General features: G+C 49.7%; 1 protein-coding gene across 6 annotated transcripts in view; it reads right to left on the bottom strand.

Annotated features, from left to right (window-relative positions):
* The window catches only part of ablim2 (actin binding LIM protein family, member 2), a 647,794-nt gene that overhangs the window by 318,276 nt on the left and 310,216 nt on the right, over positions 1–19,302 (bottom strand). For all 6 annotated transcript variants that reach the window (XM_085961823.1, XM_085961814.1, XM_085961859.1 and 3 more), the window contains exon 6: positions 10,852–10,945. In XM_085961823.1, the coding sequence (XP_085817949.1) occupies positions 10,852–10,945 (94 nt within the window). The remainder of the gene's footprint in view (positions 1–10,851; positions 10,946–19,302) is intronic.

Below are 19,302 nucleotides of genomic sequence, written 5' to 3'. Positions count from 1 at the left end.
TCCGATGTCCCTACGGGTGTGTACACACCTCGTACACACCCGTAAGGATCGGAAAATACGGGCCATTGTTGTTTGGCCTGCCAAGCCAGATCCTTCCATAGATTATGTACAATGATGCTGGTGCCTTTAAGGCTCAAGATGCTCCAAGACGTCCTCTTCTCTTTTTGGCTGAGGCTCCTCCATCACTACATCCTGGGTCTCCATACCTTCCTGACTCGCAGTCACACCCTTCTGTCCTTGACCACTGACGAACTCTAAAGTACTGCTTAACCTAAAGGGTGTGACTGCCTCCTGGAACAAAGTGTCCAGGTAACTCTCCCCTTCCCTGATGCATCGCAATGTCAGCAGCTCGGACTCTAGCTCAACAACTCTGAGCTGAAGTTCCTCGAATTGCAGACACTTACTGCAGATATGGTTGCTCGGGATCGCGATGCTCTCCATAAACTCCCACATGCTGCAGTTACGACAGGTACTTGTTACCTGTATGGATGAGGAAAAGGACTGCAGGGAGGATGGGCAAACTGAACACAACACCATAGTACAGGGGGCCATCCAAGTGGGGGAGAAGGGAGGAATGTGGTAGTAGTAGGGGACAGTATAGTCAGGGGGATAGATATTGTTCTCTGCAGCCGCGAAAGGGAGTCCCGAAGGCTGTGTTGCCAGGGTTATTCCTCGCGGCTGGAGAAGAACTTGGAGTGGGAGGGGGAGGACCCAGTTGTTGTGGTCCAGGTAGGAACCAACGACATAGGTAGAATTAAGAATGAGGTTCTGCTGAGGGAGTTTGAGAAGCTAGGGTCTAATCTCTGGATTACTACCTGAGCCACGCACAAATTGGCATAGCGTCAAGCAGATCAGAGAGTTAAATGTGTGGCTCAAACAGTGGTATGGTAAGAAGGGGTTTCAATTCATGGGGCACTGGCACCAGTACTGGGGAAAGAGGGAGCTGTTCCGTTGGGACTGGCTTCACTTAAACCAGGCTGGGACCAGCGTCCTGGCAAATCGAATAACTAGGGCTGTAGATAAGGCTTTAAACTAAAAAAGGGTGGGGGAGGGGTCAGGTGAGGGGAAATTTAGAAATCTAAAGAGTTGAGTCCAAGATCGATCAGCCATGATCTTATTTCTTATGTACTTATAAAGGTCAAAGCAATAGAGCAGTGTAGCGATTTGGGTAAAAATAGGAAGACAGGAAGGGACAGAGAGTTTAACTGTAGCAGTGCAGCAGAGAATAAGGTCAAAGCAGGAAATAATGGTAAAAAATTTAAATTATAGGTTCTTTATCTGAATGCACGAAGCATTCATAACAAGATAGACAGACTAGTGGCACAAATAGAGAAAATAGGTTTGATCTAATAGCCATTACAGAGACATGGTTGCAAGGTGACCAAGGTTGGGAACTTGACATTTCAAAAAGACAGGCAGAATGGAAAAGAGGGGGGGTAGTCCTGATAATAAAGGATGACATAAGGACAGTAGAGAGAAGGGATCTCAGCTCGGAAGATCAGGAAGTACAATCAGTATGGGTGGAGATAAGGAATAACAAGGGGCAGAAAACACTGGTGGAAGTAGTATATAGGCCTCCTAACAGTAGCTTTACTGTTGAACAGAATATTAATCAAACCCGCGACCTCTTTCACCTAGAAGGACTAGTGCATCAGCTGCATGGGAACACCACCACCTCCAAGTTCCCCTCCAAGTTACACACCATCCTGACTTGGAAATATATCGCCGATCCTTCATCGTCACTGGGTCAAAATCCTGGAACTCCCTACCTAACAGCACTGTGGGAGTACCTTCACCACACGGACTGCAGTGGTTCAAGAAGGCGGCTCACCACCACCTTCTCAAGGGCAATTAGGATGGGCAATAAATGCTGGTCTTGTCAGTGACGCCCACATCCCATAAACGAATTTAAAAAAAATAGTAGGAGCTAGTAACAAAGGTAATGCAATAATTGTGGGGGACTTTAAACTTCATATAGACTGGACAAATCAGATTGGCAAATGTAGTCAAGAGGACAAGTTCATGGAATGCATTCGAGACAGTTTCCGAGAATAATGCGTCATGGAACCAACCAGGGAACAGACTATTTTAGATCTTGTATTGTGTAATGAGACAGGGTTAATTAGCAATTTCATAGTAAAGGATCCTCTGGTGCAGAGTGATCATAATATGATATAATTTCACATTAGGTTTGAGGGTGACTTGCCTAAGTCCGAAACTAGAGTCTTGAACTCAAATGAAGCCAATTACATAGGTATGAGTGGCTAACTAAAGAAGTTAAGGATAGCATTAGATTGAAAGAAGAAGCATATAATGTTGCAAAGAATAGTAGTAAGCCTGAGGATTGGGGGAGTTTCAGAAACCATTAAAGGATGACCAAAAAATTGATAAAAAGGGAAAAAATAGAATGAGAGAAAACTAGCAAGAAATATAAAAGCAGATTGTAAGAGCTTCTACAAGTATGTAAAAAGGAAGAGAGTAGCAAAAGTAAACATTAGAGGCTGAGACAGGAGAAATTATTATGGGGAATAAGGAAATGGCAGAAACATTTAATAAATATTTTGTATCTGTCTTTATAGTAGAAGACATAAAAAGCATACCAAAAATGGTGGGGAATCAAGGGTCTAATGAGGGTGAGGAACTTAATGTAATTAATATAAGTAGAGAAAAAGTACTAGAGAAACTAATGAGACTTAAAGCCCCTGGACCTGATGGCCTACATTCTAGGGTTCTAAAAGAGGTGGCTGCAGAGATAGTAGATGCATTCATTTTGATCTTCCAAAATTCCTTAGATTCTAGAACAGATTGGAAGGTAGCAAATGTAACCCTGCTATTCAAGAAAGGAGGGAGAGAAAAAACAGGGAACTACAGGTCAGTTAGCCTGATATCAATCGTCATGAAAATGCTAGAATCCATTGTTAAGGACGTGGTATCAGGGCACTTGGAAAATCATAACATGATTAGGCAGAGTCAACATGGTTTTATGAAAGGGAAATCGTGTTTGCCAAATTTATTAGAGTTTCTGAAGATGTAATTAACAGGATAGGTAAAGGGGAACCAGTGGATGTAGTGTATTTGGATTTCCAAAAGGCATTTGATAAGGTGCCACATAATAGGTTATTACACAAGATAAGGGCTCATGGGGTTGGGTGTAATAAAGTAGCATGGATAGAGGATTGGCTAATGGACAGAAAACAGAGAGTAGGGATAAACGGGTCTTTTTTGGGTTGGCAGGCTGTAACTAGTGGGGTGCCGCAAGGATCAGTGCTGGGGCCTCAGCTATTTACAATCTATATTAATGACCTAGATGAAGGGACCGAGTGTAATGTATCCAAGTTTGCTGACGATACAAAGCTAGGTGGGACAGTAAGCTGTGAGGAGGACACAAAGGCCTAGAAATTCAGTAAGGCGCTGCCAGCTTTGCGGCCAGTTACCGCCCAAAGAGGGCTTCTGCGCCAATAGAGGAGTTTGCGCTGGTATTCAGCGCAGCGGTAATGGCGGCGGTAGCCGTTAGCGCTGCGCCGGCACCGATGACATCATCGGTGTGCGCAGTGCCCCGGTTCCGCCCCGACCCCCATATTTAGTTGCGGCCGCCTCTTCCGCAGCGGCCGCAAACAGCGATCAGAACACGGGGCCGTACTGTAGCCTTAGTGGGGCGCTTTAAGGTGGAGGTGCAGCCAGCCGCTTTTTCGGCGGCCGCCTGCCCGCACCTCCTTCCCCGGCCTCCTCCACCCCCCCCCTCCGCGGCATTGCCGGCTGCTTTCCGCGAGGCCAGCACTTCTCCGTGGTGCCGGGCTCATTTGCCGGCACAATCCAGCGGCGATCTCCCCGTTGCAGGCACCTCCCCCTTAAGGGAAGGAGGCCTGCAGTACCGCAGCCTGCCGCTCCGCAGCGGGTGGTGCAGCGGCGCCTACAGCGCTGAAATTCAGCTTCAGCGCCCCAAGCAGGGGCGGGCACACCCTGGAATAGCGCCCGGTTCCGACTTGGGGCGCAAAAACTGAATTTCTGACGGTCGCAACTGGCTCGCGCCCAGCGCTAACTTTTGGGCGCTAGCCAGCTGGCGGGGCCATAGTGAATTTCTAGGCCAAAGAGTCTGCAAAGGGATATAGATAGACTAAGTGAGTGGGCAGTAATGTGGCAGATGGAGTATAAGGTAGGGAAATGTGAGGTTTTTCGCTTTGGTAGGAAGAATAGAATCATAGAATGGTTACAGCATGGAAGGCCATTCGGCCCGTCGAGCGCGTGCCGGCTCCTTGCAAGAACACTTCAGCTAGTCCCACTCCCCCGCCCTTTCCCCAGAGCCCTGCAATTTTTTTTCTTTCAGGTACTTATCCAACTCCCTTTTGAAAGCCGTGATTGAGTCTGCCTCCACCACCCCTTCAGGCAGTGCATTCCAGATCCTAACCACTCGCTGTGTAAAAAAGTTTTTTCTTATGTTGCCTTTGTTCTTTTGCCAATCACCTTAAATCTGTGTCCTCTGGTTCTCGACCCTTCTGCCAATGGGAACAGTTTTTCTCTATCTAGATCCCTCATGATTTTGGACACCTCTATCAAATCTCCTCTTAATCTTCTCTGCTCTAAGGAGAACAACCCCAACTTCTCCAGTCTATCCACATAACTGAAGTCCCTCATCCCTGGAACCATTCTTGTAAATCTTTTCTGCACCCTCTCTAAGGCCTTCACCTCCTTCCTAAACTGCGATTCCCAGAATTGGACACAATACTCCAGTTGAGGCTGAACTAGTGTTTTATACAGGTTTATCATAATTTCCATGCTGTTATACTCTATACTTCTATTCATGAAGCCCAGGATCCCATAAGCTTTTTTAACTGCTCTCGCAACCTGCCCTGCCACCTTCAAGAAAAACAGAATATTTTTTAAATGGTGAGAAACTTTTAAATGTTGAGGTTTAGAGAGATTTGGGTGTCCTCGTACAAGAAACATAGAAAGTTAGCATGCAGGTACAGCAAGCAATAAGGAAGGCAAATGGCATGTTGGCATTTAATTTCAATTTTATTGGTCACATAACTAAATACAAGAAGTGTAATCTAGTCAGTGAAATGCTTTTTTCTTGACGAGTCGAGAGCACCCAGCAGCAAGAACACTTCGCTGCCTGGTACGCACGGAGCTCGCAAGGACGGCAGCCATCTTCATCGGCGCCATCACAAAAAAACACATACCGACATATACACGCATACATACTTTAAATATAAATAAAGCAGACATAAAATAAATAAAAGACATAAAAAGACAGCACATAAAATGAACAAGCAATAATGTAAAAAAAGTAATTTCTACAGTAAATACATTGATATTTCTACCCAGGCTTCTAGAATAATCCCTGGTTACAGGGTGGCCGCACTGGGAGAGCATCGTGAGGAACTCACAACTTATAATTAAATAAATTTAATTAATTAATTAATTAATTAAATAAATTAAATAAATAAAGTGCCCCCTCAGTCTTTCTCGATGTTTCCATCTTGGTCTCTCTCGATGTTACCCCTCTCTCTCTCTCGATGTTTCCTCTGTCTTTCTCAATGTTTCCCCTCGGCTTCTTCCACACACCTGGCCTGCACATTACCCCTGGCTGTCCAACTTGGCGATTTATTGCAAGGGGGTTGGAGTATAAGAGTAAGGAAGTCTTGCTACAATTGTACAGGGGATTGGTGAGACCACACCTGGAGTACTGTGTACAGTTTTGGTCTCCTTATCTAAGGAAGGATATATTTGCCTTGGAGGGCTGTCCTATGATGAGAGATTGTATAGAATGGGCCTATACTTTCTGGAGTTTAGAAGAATGAGAGGTGATCTCATTGAAACATACAACATTCTGAAGGGGATTGACAGGGTAGACGCTGAGAGGTTGTTTCCCCTGGCTGGATTGTCTAGAACTAGGGGGTGATATACCTATCAAGGACTTCCTGCCAGCGGGAGGTTGGGAGGCCCTTAGACTTTAAGGCTAAGAGGACGGCCTTCCATACCGTCGCGTTCTCTCTTTCCACCTGGCCGTTCCCTCGGGGGTTGTAGCTGGTGGTCCTGCTTGCAGCAATACCTCTCGCTAGTAGGAACTGAAGGAGTTCCTCGCTCATGAAGGAGGAGCCCCGGTCACTATGTATATAGTTTGGGAACCCGAACAAGGCGAAGAGGTCGTTCAGGCATTTAATGACCGTGGTACTGGTCATGTCTGGGCAGGGGAAGGCAAAGGGGAAACGGGAGTACTCATCAACAATGTTGAGGAAGTACACATTACGGTCAGAGGACGGGAGGGGCCCCTTAAAGTCGATGCTCAGGCGCTCGAAGGGGCGGGTGGCCTTGATCAGGCTTGCTCTGTCCGGCCTAAAGAAGTGCGGTTTGCACTCGGCACAGGTCTGGCAGTTCCTGGTCATGGTCCTGACCTCCTCGATGGAGTAGGGCAGGTTGCGGGCCTTAATGAAGTGGTAAAGTCTGGTGACCCTGGGGTGGCAGAGGTCGTTGTGGAGGGTCTGAAGTCTATCACTTTGCGCGCTGGCGCATGTAATTCATGACAGAGCATCGGGGGGTTCGTTCAGCTTACCTGGCCGGTACAAGATATCATAATCATAGGTGGAGAGCTCGATTCTCCACCTCAAGATCTTGTCATTCTTGATTTTGCCCCTCAGCTTGTTATTAAACATAAAAGCGACCGAACGTTGGTCGGTAAGGAGGGTAAATCGTTTGCCTGCCAGGTAGTGCCTCCAGCGTCGTACCGCCTCCACAATCGCCTGGGCCTCCTTCTTGACCGACGAGTGTCGGATCTCAGGGCCCTGTAGGGTCCTTGAGAAGAAGGCCACCGGTCTCCCCTCCTGGTTAAGGGTGGCGGCTAGGGCGAAGTCGGATGCATCGCTCTCGACTTGGAAGGGGATGGACTCATCCACTGCGTGCATTGTGGCCTTGGCAATGTCTCCCTTAATGAGGGAGAAGGCTGCGCACGCTTCCTCCGTAAGGGGGAAGGATGTGGACTTCATGAGGGGTCTGGCTTTGTCCGCATAATTGGGCACCCATTGGGCATAGTAGGCGAAGAGCCCCAGGGTTCTCTTCAGTGCCTTTGGACAGTGGGGGAGGGGTAGCTCCATGAGGGGGCGCATTCTTTCGGGGTCGGGGCCGATGACTCCGTTCTCTACTACACAGCCGAGGATGGCAAGGCGCGAGGTGTTAAACACACATTTATCCTTATTGTAGGTGAGGTTCAGCCGTTGGGCTGTACGGAGGAATCTCTCCAGATTAACATCGTGGTCCTGCCGGTCGCGGCCGCAGATGGTGACGTTATCTAGATAGGGGAACGTGGCGTGCAGCCCGTTCTGGTCAACCATCCGGTCCATCTCCCTTTGGAAGACCGAAACCCCGTTGGTGACGCCGAAGGGAACCCTAAGGAAGTGGTAGAGGCGGCCGTTCGCCTCGAAGGCTGTATACTGGCGGTCCTCAGGGCGGATAGGGAGTTGGTGATAGGCCGACTTAAGGTCGATGGTGGAGAATACCCGGTACTGCGCAATCTGATTGACCATATCAGATATGCGGGGAAGGGGGTATGCGTCCAGCTGGGTGTACCTGTTTATGGTCTGGCTGTAGTCGATGACCAGGCGGTTTTTATTGCCGGTCTTAACGACCACGACCTGGGCACGCCAGGGGCTGGTGCTCCCCTCGATGATGCCCTCCTTCAGGAGACGCTGCACCTCAGAGCTAATGAAAGCTCTGTCCCCGGCGCTGTACCGCCTGCTCTTGGTAGCGACGGGTTTGCAGTCGGGGGTGAGGTTAGCGAACAGGGAAGGTGGCGGGACCTTGAGGGTGGATAGGCCGCAGGTGTTACGCGGTGGGCGGTTTAAAATCTGCTGGTTGTCGACTGTGAGTGGGGGGAGGGGTCCGCCGTATGCTAGCGTGACGCTTTGGAGGTGGGATTGGAAGTCTAGGCCTAGTAGGACGGCAGCGCATAGCTGGGGCAGGACGAGGAGTTTAAAATTTTTATACTCCGTACCCTTAACCGACAGGGTCACAACACAGTAGCCGCTGATGTCTGTGGCGTGTGACCTCGATGCCATCGAGATCCGGTTGCGCGTTGGCAGGACAGGGAGGGAGTAGTGGCTCACCGTGTCTGGGTGGATGAAGCTCTCCGTGCTTCCGCTGTCGAACAGGCAGGTCGTGGCGTGGCCGTTTACTTTGATGTCCATCATCGACTTGGACAGGTGATGCGGGCGGGCCTGGTCCAGTGTGACGGAGGCTAGTGTATAGCTGAGCGAGTTGTTGTAGTCTGCGGTTGAGGCGGTAGTCGGGTCTAGAGGCACGGTGGCGGTCGGGCGTGGTAGGTAAAATGGCGTCTCCCACGAGGTTGGACAAAATGGCGGAGAAGATGGCTGCCCCCATAACTCACATGAGGCACTGCTGGTGTCGGTTGCCTGTATCAAAGATGGCCGCCCCCATGACTCACATGTGGGGATGCTGGCCTCTGTTGCCTTGAAGGAAGATGGCCGCCCCCACAGCTCGCATGAGGCACTGCTGGCCTCTGATGATCCACCTCTGCAGGCCTTAGCGAAGTGGCCTTTCTTCATGCAGTTTGAGCAGGTAGAGTTCCTGGCTGGGCAGCGCGACCTCGGGTGTTTCCCTGGCCGCAGAAGAAGCAGCCGGCGGCCCGATCGCGGGGGTCTGATGTCGGAGCCGGTACCGGGGGTGGCGGTCTCGATCGGGTCCGGGACGCCGACGCTGAGGTAGGTCCCGGGGGGGGTTGTTGCGGGGGGTATCGCGGTCGGGGTCGGTCCCAAGTCCCAGGGTCGCGAGTTACAGTACCTTGAGTATGCCTCGAGGTCCCGATGGGCCACCTCTAGAGAGAGAGCGAGGGCTGCAGCTTTGTCCAGGTCGAGGTCCCTTGCTTCCAGTAGTCTTTGCCGTGAGTAGTCGGACCGCAGGCCTTTCACGAAGGCATCGCGGACATTGTCTTCAGTATTTTCTGCCGCCGTTACCGCTTTAAAGTTACAGTCTCTGCCGAGTGCTTGTAGCACCCGTAAAAATTCCTCCACGGGCTCTCCTGGCTGTTGCGGGCGGGATCTTAGGAGGTGTCTGGCATACATGGAATTTACCGGGGTTTGGTACTGTCTTTTCAGCCGGTTGATGGCGTCCTCGTATGTTTTAAGGTCCCGGATGAGTGTGAATACTTTAGGGCTCACTTGGGCGTTCAGAACTCTTAGCATGGATTTCTGAGGCACGCCGGATTCTCCCAGGTAGGCTTCGAAGCAGCTCAGCCAGTGTTCGAAGTCGAGGGCTGAGTTTGCTGCCTGTGGGTTTAGGTCCAGGTACGGTGGTCTGAGGGCTCGCAGCCAGGCCGGCTGCTGTGGCTGTTGTAGCTGGGCGTCTGGCTGGTCGCTTGGCTGGTCGTTTGGCTGGTTGTTTGACTGCTCAAGTGTCGACATTTTAAAATTTAGCCAATAAAATTGATATACCTATCAATTCATCCAATGAAAAGCGACGAGTTAAGAAAGTAACTATAGGTTTTTATTGGCTAAATAACAGAGCCCACCCTCGTGGGTGATCGGATACAACAAGGAGGAATGCCAGCCAGTCGACTACCTTTATACCTGGGCAGGTAGGTGGAGTCATGTGCGGAGTCAGCAGTGGTCAGCCCAGGTATAGCAGCGTGACAAGAGGCGACCTCGTATAGTGATACAACAGTGTGAACAGTCATAACCATAGAGTAACGATATAACAGTGATAACTATAGTGTAACGATAGTGAACGATAAAAGTGGTTTACCACAGGGGGCATCATCTCAGGGTAAGGGGTAAGCCATTTAAGACCGAGATGAGGAGGAATTTCTTCATTCAGAGGGTTGTGAATCTTTGGAATTCTCTGCCGTAGAGGGCTGTGGATGCTGAGTTGTTGAGTATATTCAAGGCAGAGAGCGATAGATTTTTGGACTCTAGTAGAATCAAGGGATATGGGGATCAAGCAGGAAAGTGGAGTTGAGGTCGAAGATCAGCTTGAGGGGCCATATGGCCTACTCCTGCTCCTATTTCTTATGTTCTTATGATTGCAGCTTTCCATAAAAGAGAGCTGTGGTTTTGCCAGAAAAGTGGACTAATTGTTCACAATGACACAGCAGAAACATGTGTGCAACCCCTCTCACTTTGATTCTGAAGATTTGGTGGTCTTGCTGCAGCTGATGATGGCCCAATTTAAGGCTAAAGACCATCCTCCAGGAAAGCACAAGAGCCAGGTGAATGGAGCGAGGTCACCAACCACCTCAGGAAGGACATTGAAGTTCTCGAGAAGGTGCAGAGAAGGGTAACAAGGATAATCTTGGCCTGAGATTATTGAACTATGAAGATAAACTTGAGACTTTGGGCTTGTATTTGCTGGCGAGATATAGACTTAGAAGGGATCTGATCCAGTTATCTAAAATTATTAAAGGCGAAGGCAACATGCAAGTAAATATTGTGATTGAGGTGATGGGGCCGGGTAGAACTATGGGCCACCTGAATAAACTAAGAAAGCAGAGAGTGAGTTTCAATGTCCCAAAGTTTTACTTTGCTCAGAGGGTGCTCAACGTCCAGCATTACAACTTTATTAAAATTTTATTTAATTTCTGCCACAGTATTTGTGTGGTATCTGCTCTCACTGGCGTAACATCCAGTGGAAAATGGAGGACATAATTTTCAGGGTTAGGGATCCAGCTCATCACTTCCCCACCCCCATTTCGTGCACTTGAAAACCACCAAAAATTGGGTGTAAAAAATATGGAAAATCCAGGCCTGTGTATTCCGAAGAGAAGGGGAGAAAAAGAGGAAAAATAGAGGAGGAAAAATAGAAGAGCTGTAAAATTTTTGAAAAACGCACCATATTAATTCTTACCTCCAATACTCTGCCAGTAATGAATTTCGTGCAGCGTTCACATTTGATACCAAACTGAGAATGGTAATCAGCCTCACAGTAAGGAGCTCCATCCCTGAAAAGGGGAGACATATATATTAATACATCACTTATAACATCACCAGGCAGTTTCAAACTGGGCCTGACACTGCAGTATAACTTGCAACCAAAAACGTAGGTAATTTCTGAAATGTTTCAGCTGTAATTATGGTATTTACATTATTTGTACAAATAGTAAGAGAATTCCTCAACAATTAGGACAAGTGGTTTGGTGTGGCGCAACTTCTTCCAACCCCACATCCCAGACCATGCTAGTCATCCACTTCTCCTCCTGTGACGTTTACTACATTAAAGGCACTATGTAAATGCAAGTTACTGTTGTTGACCCTTATTGAAACTTCTTAAAACTGACAATTGGAGGATGGAAGTCTTACCTTCAATAAGGCACGTGATTTGTGGCACCAAGTAATTTGTTATCAAAGAGATCTGCTCAAAAATCAACAATTTTCTGAGTGATTTTTTTAATAGAAAACTGTCATACTGGTGCAGCAAATTATACTTCATGTGTAATGTGTAGACATGCATAGCACCAAATCACTAGCTCTACCTATTGAGGACTTCTGTTACTATTTGCATAACTAACATTAATGATCATAATCACAGCTAAAGTGTGTACAGCAGTAAGTTCTGTTCTCAGATATGCAGAAAGCAAACTGAATATTTATATACAAGTGTGTATTAGGAGCCAAATGATTACAGTTCAAATGTACAGCAATGACCATGAAATTAGGTATTTGGTCCCTCAGACTGAGTTGCAGTTCTGGAACGCTCTCCTATGCCTCCATCCCCTAGATATTTTGGCCTAGAAATTCAGTGCCCTTAGCACCGATTTTGCGGCGCTAGAGGGCCTAGCGCTGCAATTGGCGCCAGTTCCTAAATTGCCTGGCGCCCTTCCGCGGCGGTAGACCGGTAGCGCTGCGCCGGCACCGATGACGTCATCGGTGTGCGCAGCGTCCCGGTTGCCGTGGTAACCCGGCCCCAAGCCGAAATTCAGTTGCGGCCGCCTCGCCAGTGGCAGCCGCAACTAAGACTCCGGCAAACGAGTGATGCCAGAGTCTGCGCCGGCGCTTTAAGGAGGCGCGGCGGCCGGCCGCTTTCCCGCTGGCCGCCTGCCCGCAGCTCCCTCCCCGGACTTCTCCCCCCCCCCCCCCGGAACAGATGCAAGCCCGGCACTTGTCCGAGGTGCCGGGCTCATTTTTGATGAGATTTGCGCGGGCCGCGGCCGGGTGCAGGCAGCTCCTCCTTAACGGAAGGAGGAGGCCTGCACTTCCCGAGCCTGCCGCACCGCAGCGGGCGCCGCAGCGCCGGAATAGCGCCGCAATGCGGCACGTTGCGCCAGTTTTCAGGCGCTAAAACCCTTCAGTAGCGCCGGCAGCCGTTTGGGCGCGGCGCTACTGAATTTTTGGCGCGCGCAAAGGGCTTTAGCGCCGGCGCTAACTTCCGGCGCTAAAGCCCTGGCGCAGCGCAAACTCAATTTCTAGGCCTTTATATTTACTAACTGACAAAAATTATACACAGCTTATATCTGGTATAATAATGTTTTACATAAACTCAGGGCTACCGCTTACTTTTTAACAGCGGTCTCTCATTAAGCTTCAAAAACTGCCCCCAACTTATTTGTCTGCATAATGACACAAATCACAGAAGTATTTCATGGTACAATGAACATAAGATAAAACCATTGGGCACTGCTAGAAATGGCTATGACAGCACATAATCCAGATAAAACATGACAGATTGCCATCTTTACTTTCAGCCAACATTGTACTAACACAATATATCTTGCAGCACTAAATACATTCCACTTCCACACAAGAACTGAAATCGAGTTTTAGAGCTGAATCTAGGGATTATTGTTTTACTCAATCAATATTCGTCTTTCTCATGGGTCAGTTTGCTTTCCATCACATTCAGCACTTGGAGAAGCTTCTGATGGTGCTAGAAGACCTCAGTATTTGTGCATGCAGCTGCAACATTCTGGTGAAAGATTATTGCACAATGTGTACTTGGAAGACCAAGATTACATAGGATTACATAGGATATTCAGGACAGAAACAGGCCATTCGGCCCAACCAGTCCATGCCGGCATTTATGCTCCACTCGAGCCTCCTCCTGTCTTTCCTCATCTAACTCTATCGGCATAACCCACTATTCCCTTCTCCCTCATAGGCTTATCTAACCATCCCTTAAATACATCTATACTTTTCGCTTCAGCCACTCCCTGTGATAGCAAGTTCCACATTCTCCCCACTCTCTGGGTAAAGAAGCTTCTTCTGAATACCCTATTTACTTTCTTGGTGACTATCTTATATTGATGGCCTCTAGTTTTGCTCTTCCCCACAAGTGGAAGCATTCTCTCTGTATCTACTCTATCAAAACCTTTCATAATTTTAAAGACCTCTATTAGGTCACGCCTCAGCCGTCTCTTTTCAAGACCCAGCCTGTTCATCCTTTCCTAATAGGTATACCCTCGCATTTCTGGTATCATCCTTGTAAATCTTCTCCGCACCCTCTCCAGTACCTCTATATCCTTTTGTAATATGGCGACCAGAATTGTACGCAGTACTCCAAGTGTGGTCTAACCAAGGTTTGATGCAAGTTTAGCATAACTTCACTACTTTCCAATTCTATCCCTGCAGAAGTAAACCCTAGTGCTTGGTTTGCTTTTTTTATGGCCCTGTTAACCTGTGTCGCTACTTTTAGTGAGTTGTGTATTTGTACTCAGAGATCCCTTTGCTCCTCTGCCCCACCCAGACTCTCACCCTCCAAGTAATAAGTGACCTCCCTAATCTTCCTACCAAAATGTAATACCTCACATTTATCTGTGTTGAAATTCATTTGCCAATTATATGTCCATTCTGCAAGTTTATTAATGTGTTCCAGTAATTTGTTGCAGTCTTCCTCAGTATTGACTATCCACCCCCCCGCCCCCCAATTTGGTGCCATCCACAAATTTAGAAATTGTGTTTTTGATTCCAAAGTCTAAATCGTTAATATAAATTGTGAACAACAGTGGTCACAGCACTGATCCTTGTGGAAAACTACTTCCCACCTTCTGCCACTCTGAATAGCTACCCTTTACCCCTATTCTCTGCTTTCTGTCTTGAAGCCAGCTAGCTATCCATTCTGCTACTTGTCCCCGACTCCGCATTCTCTGACCTTGTTCATTAGTCTATTATGTGGTACCTTATCGAAAGCCTTTTGAAAATCTAGATAAATTACACCTACTACATTACCATTTTCTACTCCCCCTGTTACCTCTTCAAAAAATGCAATGAGGTTGATCAAGCAAGATTTTCCCTTTTGAAATCCATGCTGACTATTATTATATTTTTAGTTTCGAGATGTTCTTCTATTTTCTCCTTTAGTAGGGATTCCATTATTTTTCCTACTACCAATGTTAAGCTGACTAGCCTATAGTTCCCTGGACATGTTCTATCTCCCTTCTTAAATATAGGTATTGTGGTAAACCACTGTTTGTATTCCACTGTGTACATGCCTGGACATGCCTCGGCTGACTCCTCCCACAAGTCCTAGTATAAAGGTGACTGCTTCCCAGCCCTTTGTATTTCTGGACCGGTCGACCACTCGAGGCAGACCTTCATTCTTTTGTTAATAAAAGCCTTTAGTTACTCTCTTAACTCTCAGTCTTTTATGAGTAATTGATAGCGCATCAATTTTATTAACAAAATTTTTATAATGGAGAAGATCCTCACACCAGCATGCCTGGACTTAGATCATCGGGAGGCGGACTCATCCACCAAGTTTACTCACTGGCTTAAGTGTTTCGAAAAATTCCTGACCGCCTCCGCAGCAATCAAATCGGACGAGGACAAACTGGATGTCCTGACCTCCAAAGTGAACCACCGAGTGTACTCGGTCATCCAAGACGCGACCTCGTACGCGGGCGCTATCAAGCTCCTCAAGGACCAGTACACGCGCCCAGTGAACGAAGTGTACGCCAGGCACCTTCTGGGGAGTCGTAAACAACAACCTGGGGAATCGACCGTGGAATACCTTCAGGCACTGTCTGTGCTTGGCCGGGCCTGTGGTTGTAAGGATGTAAAGGCCGCCGTGTACACAGAGGAACTTATCCGGGACGCTTTTGTAGCGGGCCACAGATCCAATTACACCCGACAGCGACTGTTGGAGCAGAGTGACCTCGACCTCAACAAGGCCTCTGAACTCGCACTATCATTGGATGCAGCCTACCGGGGCATGGATGCCTACTCCTCTGCACCGTGGACGCCGCGGGGAATGACAGCCTGGGACACGGTAGGACCGCCTCATAGCGCCGTGCCACCCCAGCCACACCCCAGCAACGGCCCAACTACCGCAGCAGTGTCCCAAGGCCAGACAGCAGTGCCCCAAGGCCAGAAATGCTACTTCTGTGGCCATGCAAAACACCCCAGAGCGCGCTGCCCGGCGAAAAACGCGATCTGCTCGGGCTGCGGGAAGAAGGGACACTACGCTAACGTCTGCAGGGCCAAAGCCACCCCGAACCCCAGCAGCGCCGCGTGTGGGCCATGCGGGCCGCCATCTTGGGCCTCCCCGGCCATGTGCGAACCACCGGTACAGCAGCCATTTTGGACGCCTCCAGCCACATGGGGATCATGGACGCCGCCATCTTGGACGACAGCCGGAACGCAGCAGGCCCCCAACACCGCCTCATCTGATACCCGCAGTGACACACCGACCCCTACGCTGGCATCCGTTACACTGGACCAAGCGAGACCGCACCAGCTGGCCAGTTCTACAATGGACATTAAGGTAAATGGCCACGATACAATCTGCCTTTTTGACTCTGGGAGCACGGAGAGCTTCATCCACCCCGACACGGTGCGGCGTTGCTCTCTCCCAGTCCTGCCTGCGCACCAGCGGATTTCTATGGCCTCCGAGTCCCAGTCGGCGGACATCGGCGGCTACTGCGTAGTGACACTCGTAGTAGACGGGACCGTGTACGATCATTTTAAACTTCTGGTCCTGCCCGACCTCTGCGCTGCCGTCCTGCTGGGGTTAGATTTTCAGTGCCACCTTAAAAGTGTTACGATGGCGTACGGTGGACCCCTACCCCCACTCACAGTCCGCAGCCAGCAGCTCCCAAATTGCCCGCCGCGCACCAGGTGCAACCTCTCCACACTCAGAGTCACCCCCCCCCCACTGTTTGCTAACCTCACCCCCGACTGTAAGCCCATCGCCACAAAGAGCAGGCGATACAGTGCCGGGGACAGGGTTTTCATTAAAACCGAAGTGGAGTGGCTCCTGAAGGAAGGGATTATTGAGGGCAGCACCAGCCCCTGGCGAGCCCAGGTTGTGGTCGTTAAGACCGGCGAGAAGCAGCGCCTGGTCTTCGACTACAGCCAGACAATAAATCGCTACACCCTGCTGGACGCCTACCCACTCCCCCGCATAGCTGATATGGTCAACCAGATCACGCAGTACGGCGTCTTCTCGACCATTGACTTGAAATCAGCGTACCACCAGCTCCCTATCCGCCCTGAGGACCGCCAGTATACTGCCTTTGAGGCAAACGGCCGCCTCTACCACTTCCTTAGGGTTCCCTTTGGCGTCACCAACGGGGTCTCCCTCTTCCAAAGGGAGATGGACCGGATGGTAGATCAAAATGCGTTGCAGGCCACTTTCCCATATCTGGACAATGTGACCATCTGGGGCCGTGACTTGCAGGACCATGACGCAAACCTCGAAAAATTCCTCCGCACCGCCCAACTCCTGAACCTGACATATAACAAGGAGAAGTGCATATTCCGCACAAACCGCCTCGCCATCCTTGGCTGTGTTGTGGAACACGGAGTCATCGGCCCCGACCCCGACCGGATGCGTCCCCTTATGGAACTCCCACTGCCCCAAGGCCCTGAAGAGGTGCCTAGGGTTTTTCTCCTATTATACCCAGTGGGTCCCCTACTATGCGGACAAGGCCCATCCGCTGATCAAGTCCACCTCTTTTCCCTTGACGGCAGAGGCCCGCTTAGCCTTCCACCGTATCAAGGAAGACATTGCCAAAGCCACCATGCACGCAGTGGACGAATCCATCCCCTTCCAGGTGGAAAGCGACGCGTCCGACTTTGCCCTGGCCGCTACCCTCAATCAGGCGGGGAGACCCGTGGCCTTCTTTTCACGAACCCTCCAAGGCCCGGAGACCAGACACTCCGCTGTTGAGAAGGAGGCCCAGGCGATTGTGGAGGCTGTGCGTCATTGGAGGCACTACCTGGCCGGAAAACGATTTACCCTGCTCACTGACCAACGTTCAGTTGCTTTCATGTTTAACAACAAGCAGAGGGGCAAAATCAAAAATGACAAGATCTTGAGGTGGAGAATCGAACTTTCCACCTACAATTACGAGATCTTGTACCGGCCCGGGAAGCTCAATGAACCCCCGGATGCGCTATCGCGTGGCACCTGCGCCAGCGCGCAGATCGATAGACTGCGGGCCCTCCACAATGACCTCTGCCACCCGGGGGTCACCAGGTTCTTCCACTTCATCAAGGCCCGCAACCTGCCTTACTCTATTGAGGAGGTCAGGACCATGACCAGGAACTGCCAAGTCTGCGCTGAGTGCAAACCGCACTTTTATAGACCAGACAGGGCCCACCTGATAAAAGCCACTCGCCCCTTTGAGCGCCTGAGCATTGATTTAAAAGGGCCTCTCCCCTCCTCCGACCGCAATGTGTACTTCCTCAATATTATTGATGAGTACTCCCGTTTCCCGTTCGCCATCCCCTGCCCGGACATGACCAGTGCCATGGTCATTAAATGTCTGAACGACCTCTTCACCCTGTTCGGTTTCCCCAGCTATATCCATAGCGACCGGGGCTCATCGTTTATGAGCGACGAACTCCGTCAGTACCTGCTAACTAGGGGTATTGCCACAAGCAGGACCACCAGTTACAACCCCCGGGGGAACGGACAGGTGGAAAGAGAAAATGCGACAGTTTGGAAGGCCGCCCTGCTAGCCTTAAAGTCTAGGGGCCTTCCAACCTCCCGCTGGCAGGATGTGCTCCCCGATGCGCTCCACTCTATTCGGTCACTGCTCTGCACTGCCACTAACGCCACCCCTCATGAGAAAATGTTTGTCTTCCCAAGGAAGTCCACATCGGGGACATCGCTACCGCCATGGCTGACGTCCCCAGGGCCGGTCCTACTGAGAAGGCACGTGAGGACCCATAAAACGGACCCTCTGGTCGAGAGGGTCGACCTCCTCCACGCCAACCCCCAGTATGCTTACATTGCATACCCGGACGGGCGGGAGGACACAGTCTCCATAAGAGACCTTGCACCCTTGGGGGCCGCAGTAACCCACCACTCACTACCACCCCCCCCCAACGATCCGATATCCAGCCCCAGCAGACGGCAGGCCTGGGCCCCGCGACCCGCTCGACATCTACGAGGACGACACGCCCGTGCCACAGCCCACGCAGGACTCGACGCCGGAAGCTCCACTACCCCTGCCGTCGCCACGCCGATCACAGCGGCAGACAAGACCTCCGGAGAGACTCCAATACACTAACTTTTAATACACTTCACCCCGCCGGACTCAATTTTAAACAAGGGGTGAATGTGGTAAACCACTGTTTGTATTCCACTGTGTACATGCCTGGACATGCCTCGGCTGACTCCTCCCACAAGTCCTAGTATAAAGGTGACTGCTCCCCAGCCCTTTGTATTTCTGGACCGGTCGACCGCTCGAGGCAGACCTTCATTCTTTTGCTAATAAAAGCCTTTAGTTACTCTCTTAACTCTCAGTCTTTTATGAGTAATTGATAGCGCATCAGGTATTACATTAGCTATCCGCCAGTCCTCTGGCACTACACCTTGTTCTAACGAATTATTAAATATATGTAGTAATGCTTCTGCTATCTCTTCCCTAGATTCTTTTAAAATGCACTGATGTAATCCATCTGGACCAGAGGTTTTATCCTCTTTGAGTTTGATTAGTTTATTTAATATATCTCCTCTTTTTATTTTAAATGCAGTTAACTCATGATGAATCTCAGCATCTGGTGTCATGTTCACCTGTTCTATCTCCCTGGTAAATACTGAAGCAAAGTAATTATTTAATATTTTTGCCATCTCTTTATCGCTGCCTGTCTTCTTCTCTTCTTAGGCAGTTCCTCGGAACCGAGGATGACTTGCTACCACGTTAAAAATTAGTTCTCAGTGATGAGTCCAATGCGGGACCTGCAGTCTCTGTCACAGGTGGGGCAGACAGTGGTTGAAGGGACGGGTGGGTGGGGTTCTTGGGTTGACGGCGCTCCTTGTGCTGCTTCTGCTTGGATTCCGCTTGCTCCCAGCAAAGAGACTTGGGCCCCGATTTTTGGCTTGTGTGGGAAATGGTCGGGTTTCCCCGAATGTGGG

This window comes from Somniosus microcephalus, chromosome 2 (assembly GCF_052327205.1).
Source record: "Somniosus microcephalus isolate GS21.2 chromosome 2, FLI_Smic_1.0, whole genome shotgun sequence".
Taxonomy (NCBI): Eukaryota; Metazoa; Chordata; class Chondrichthyes; order Squaliformes; family Somniosidae; genus Somniosus; species Somniosus microcephalus.
The sequence above is the reverse complement of the archived record's forward strand: the minus strand, read 5'-3'. Positions and strand labels throughout refer to the sequence as shown.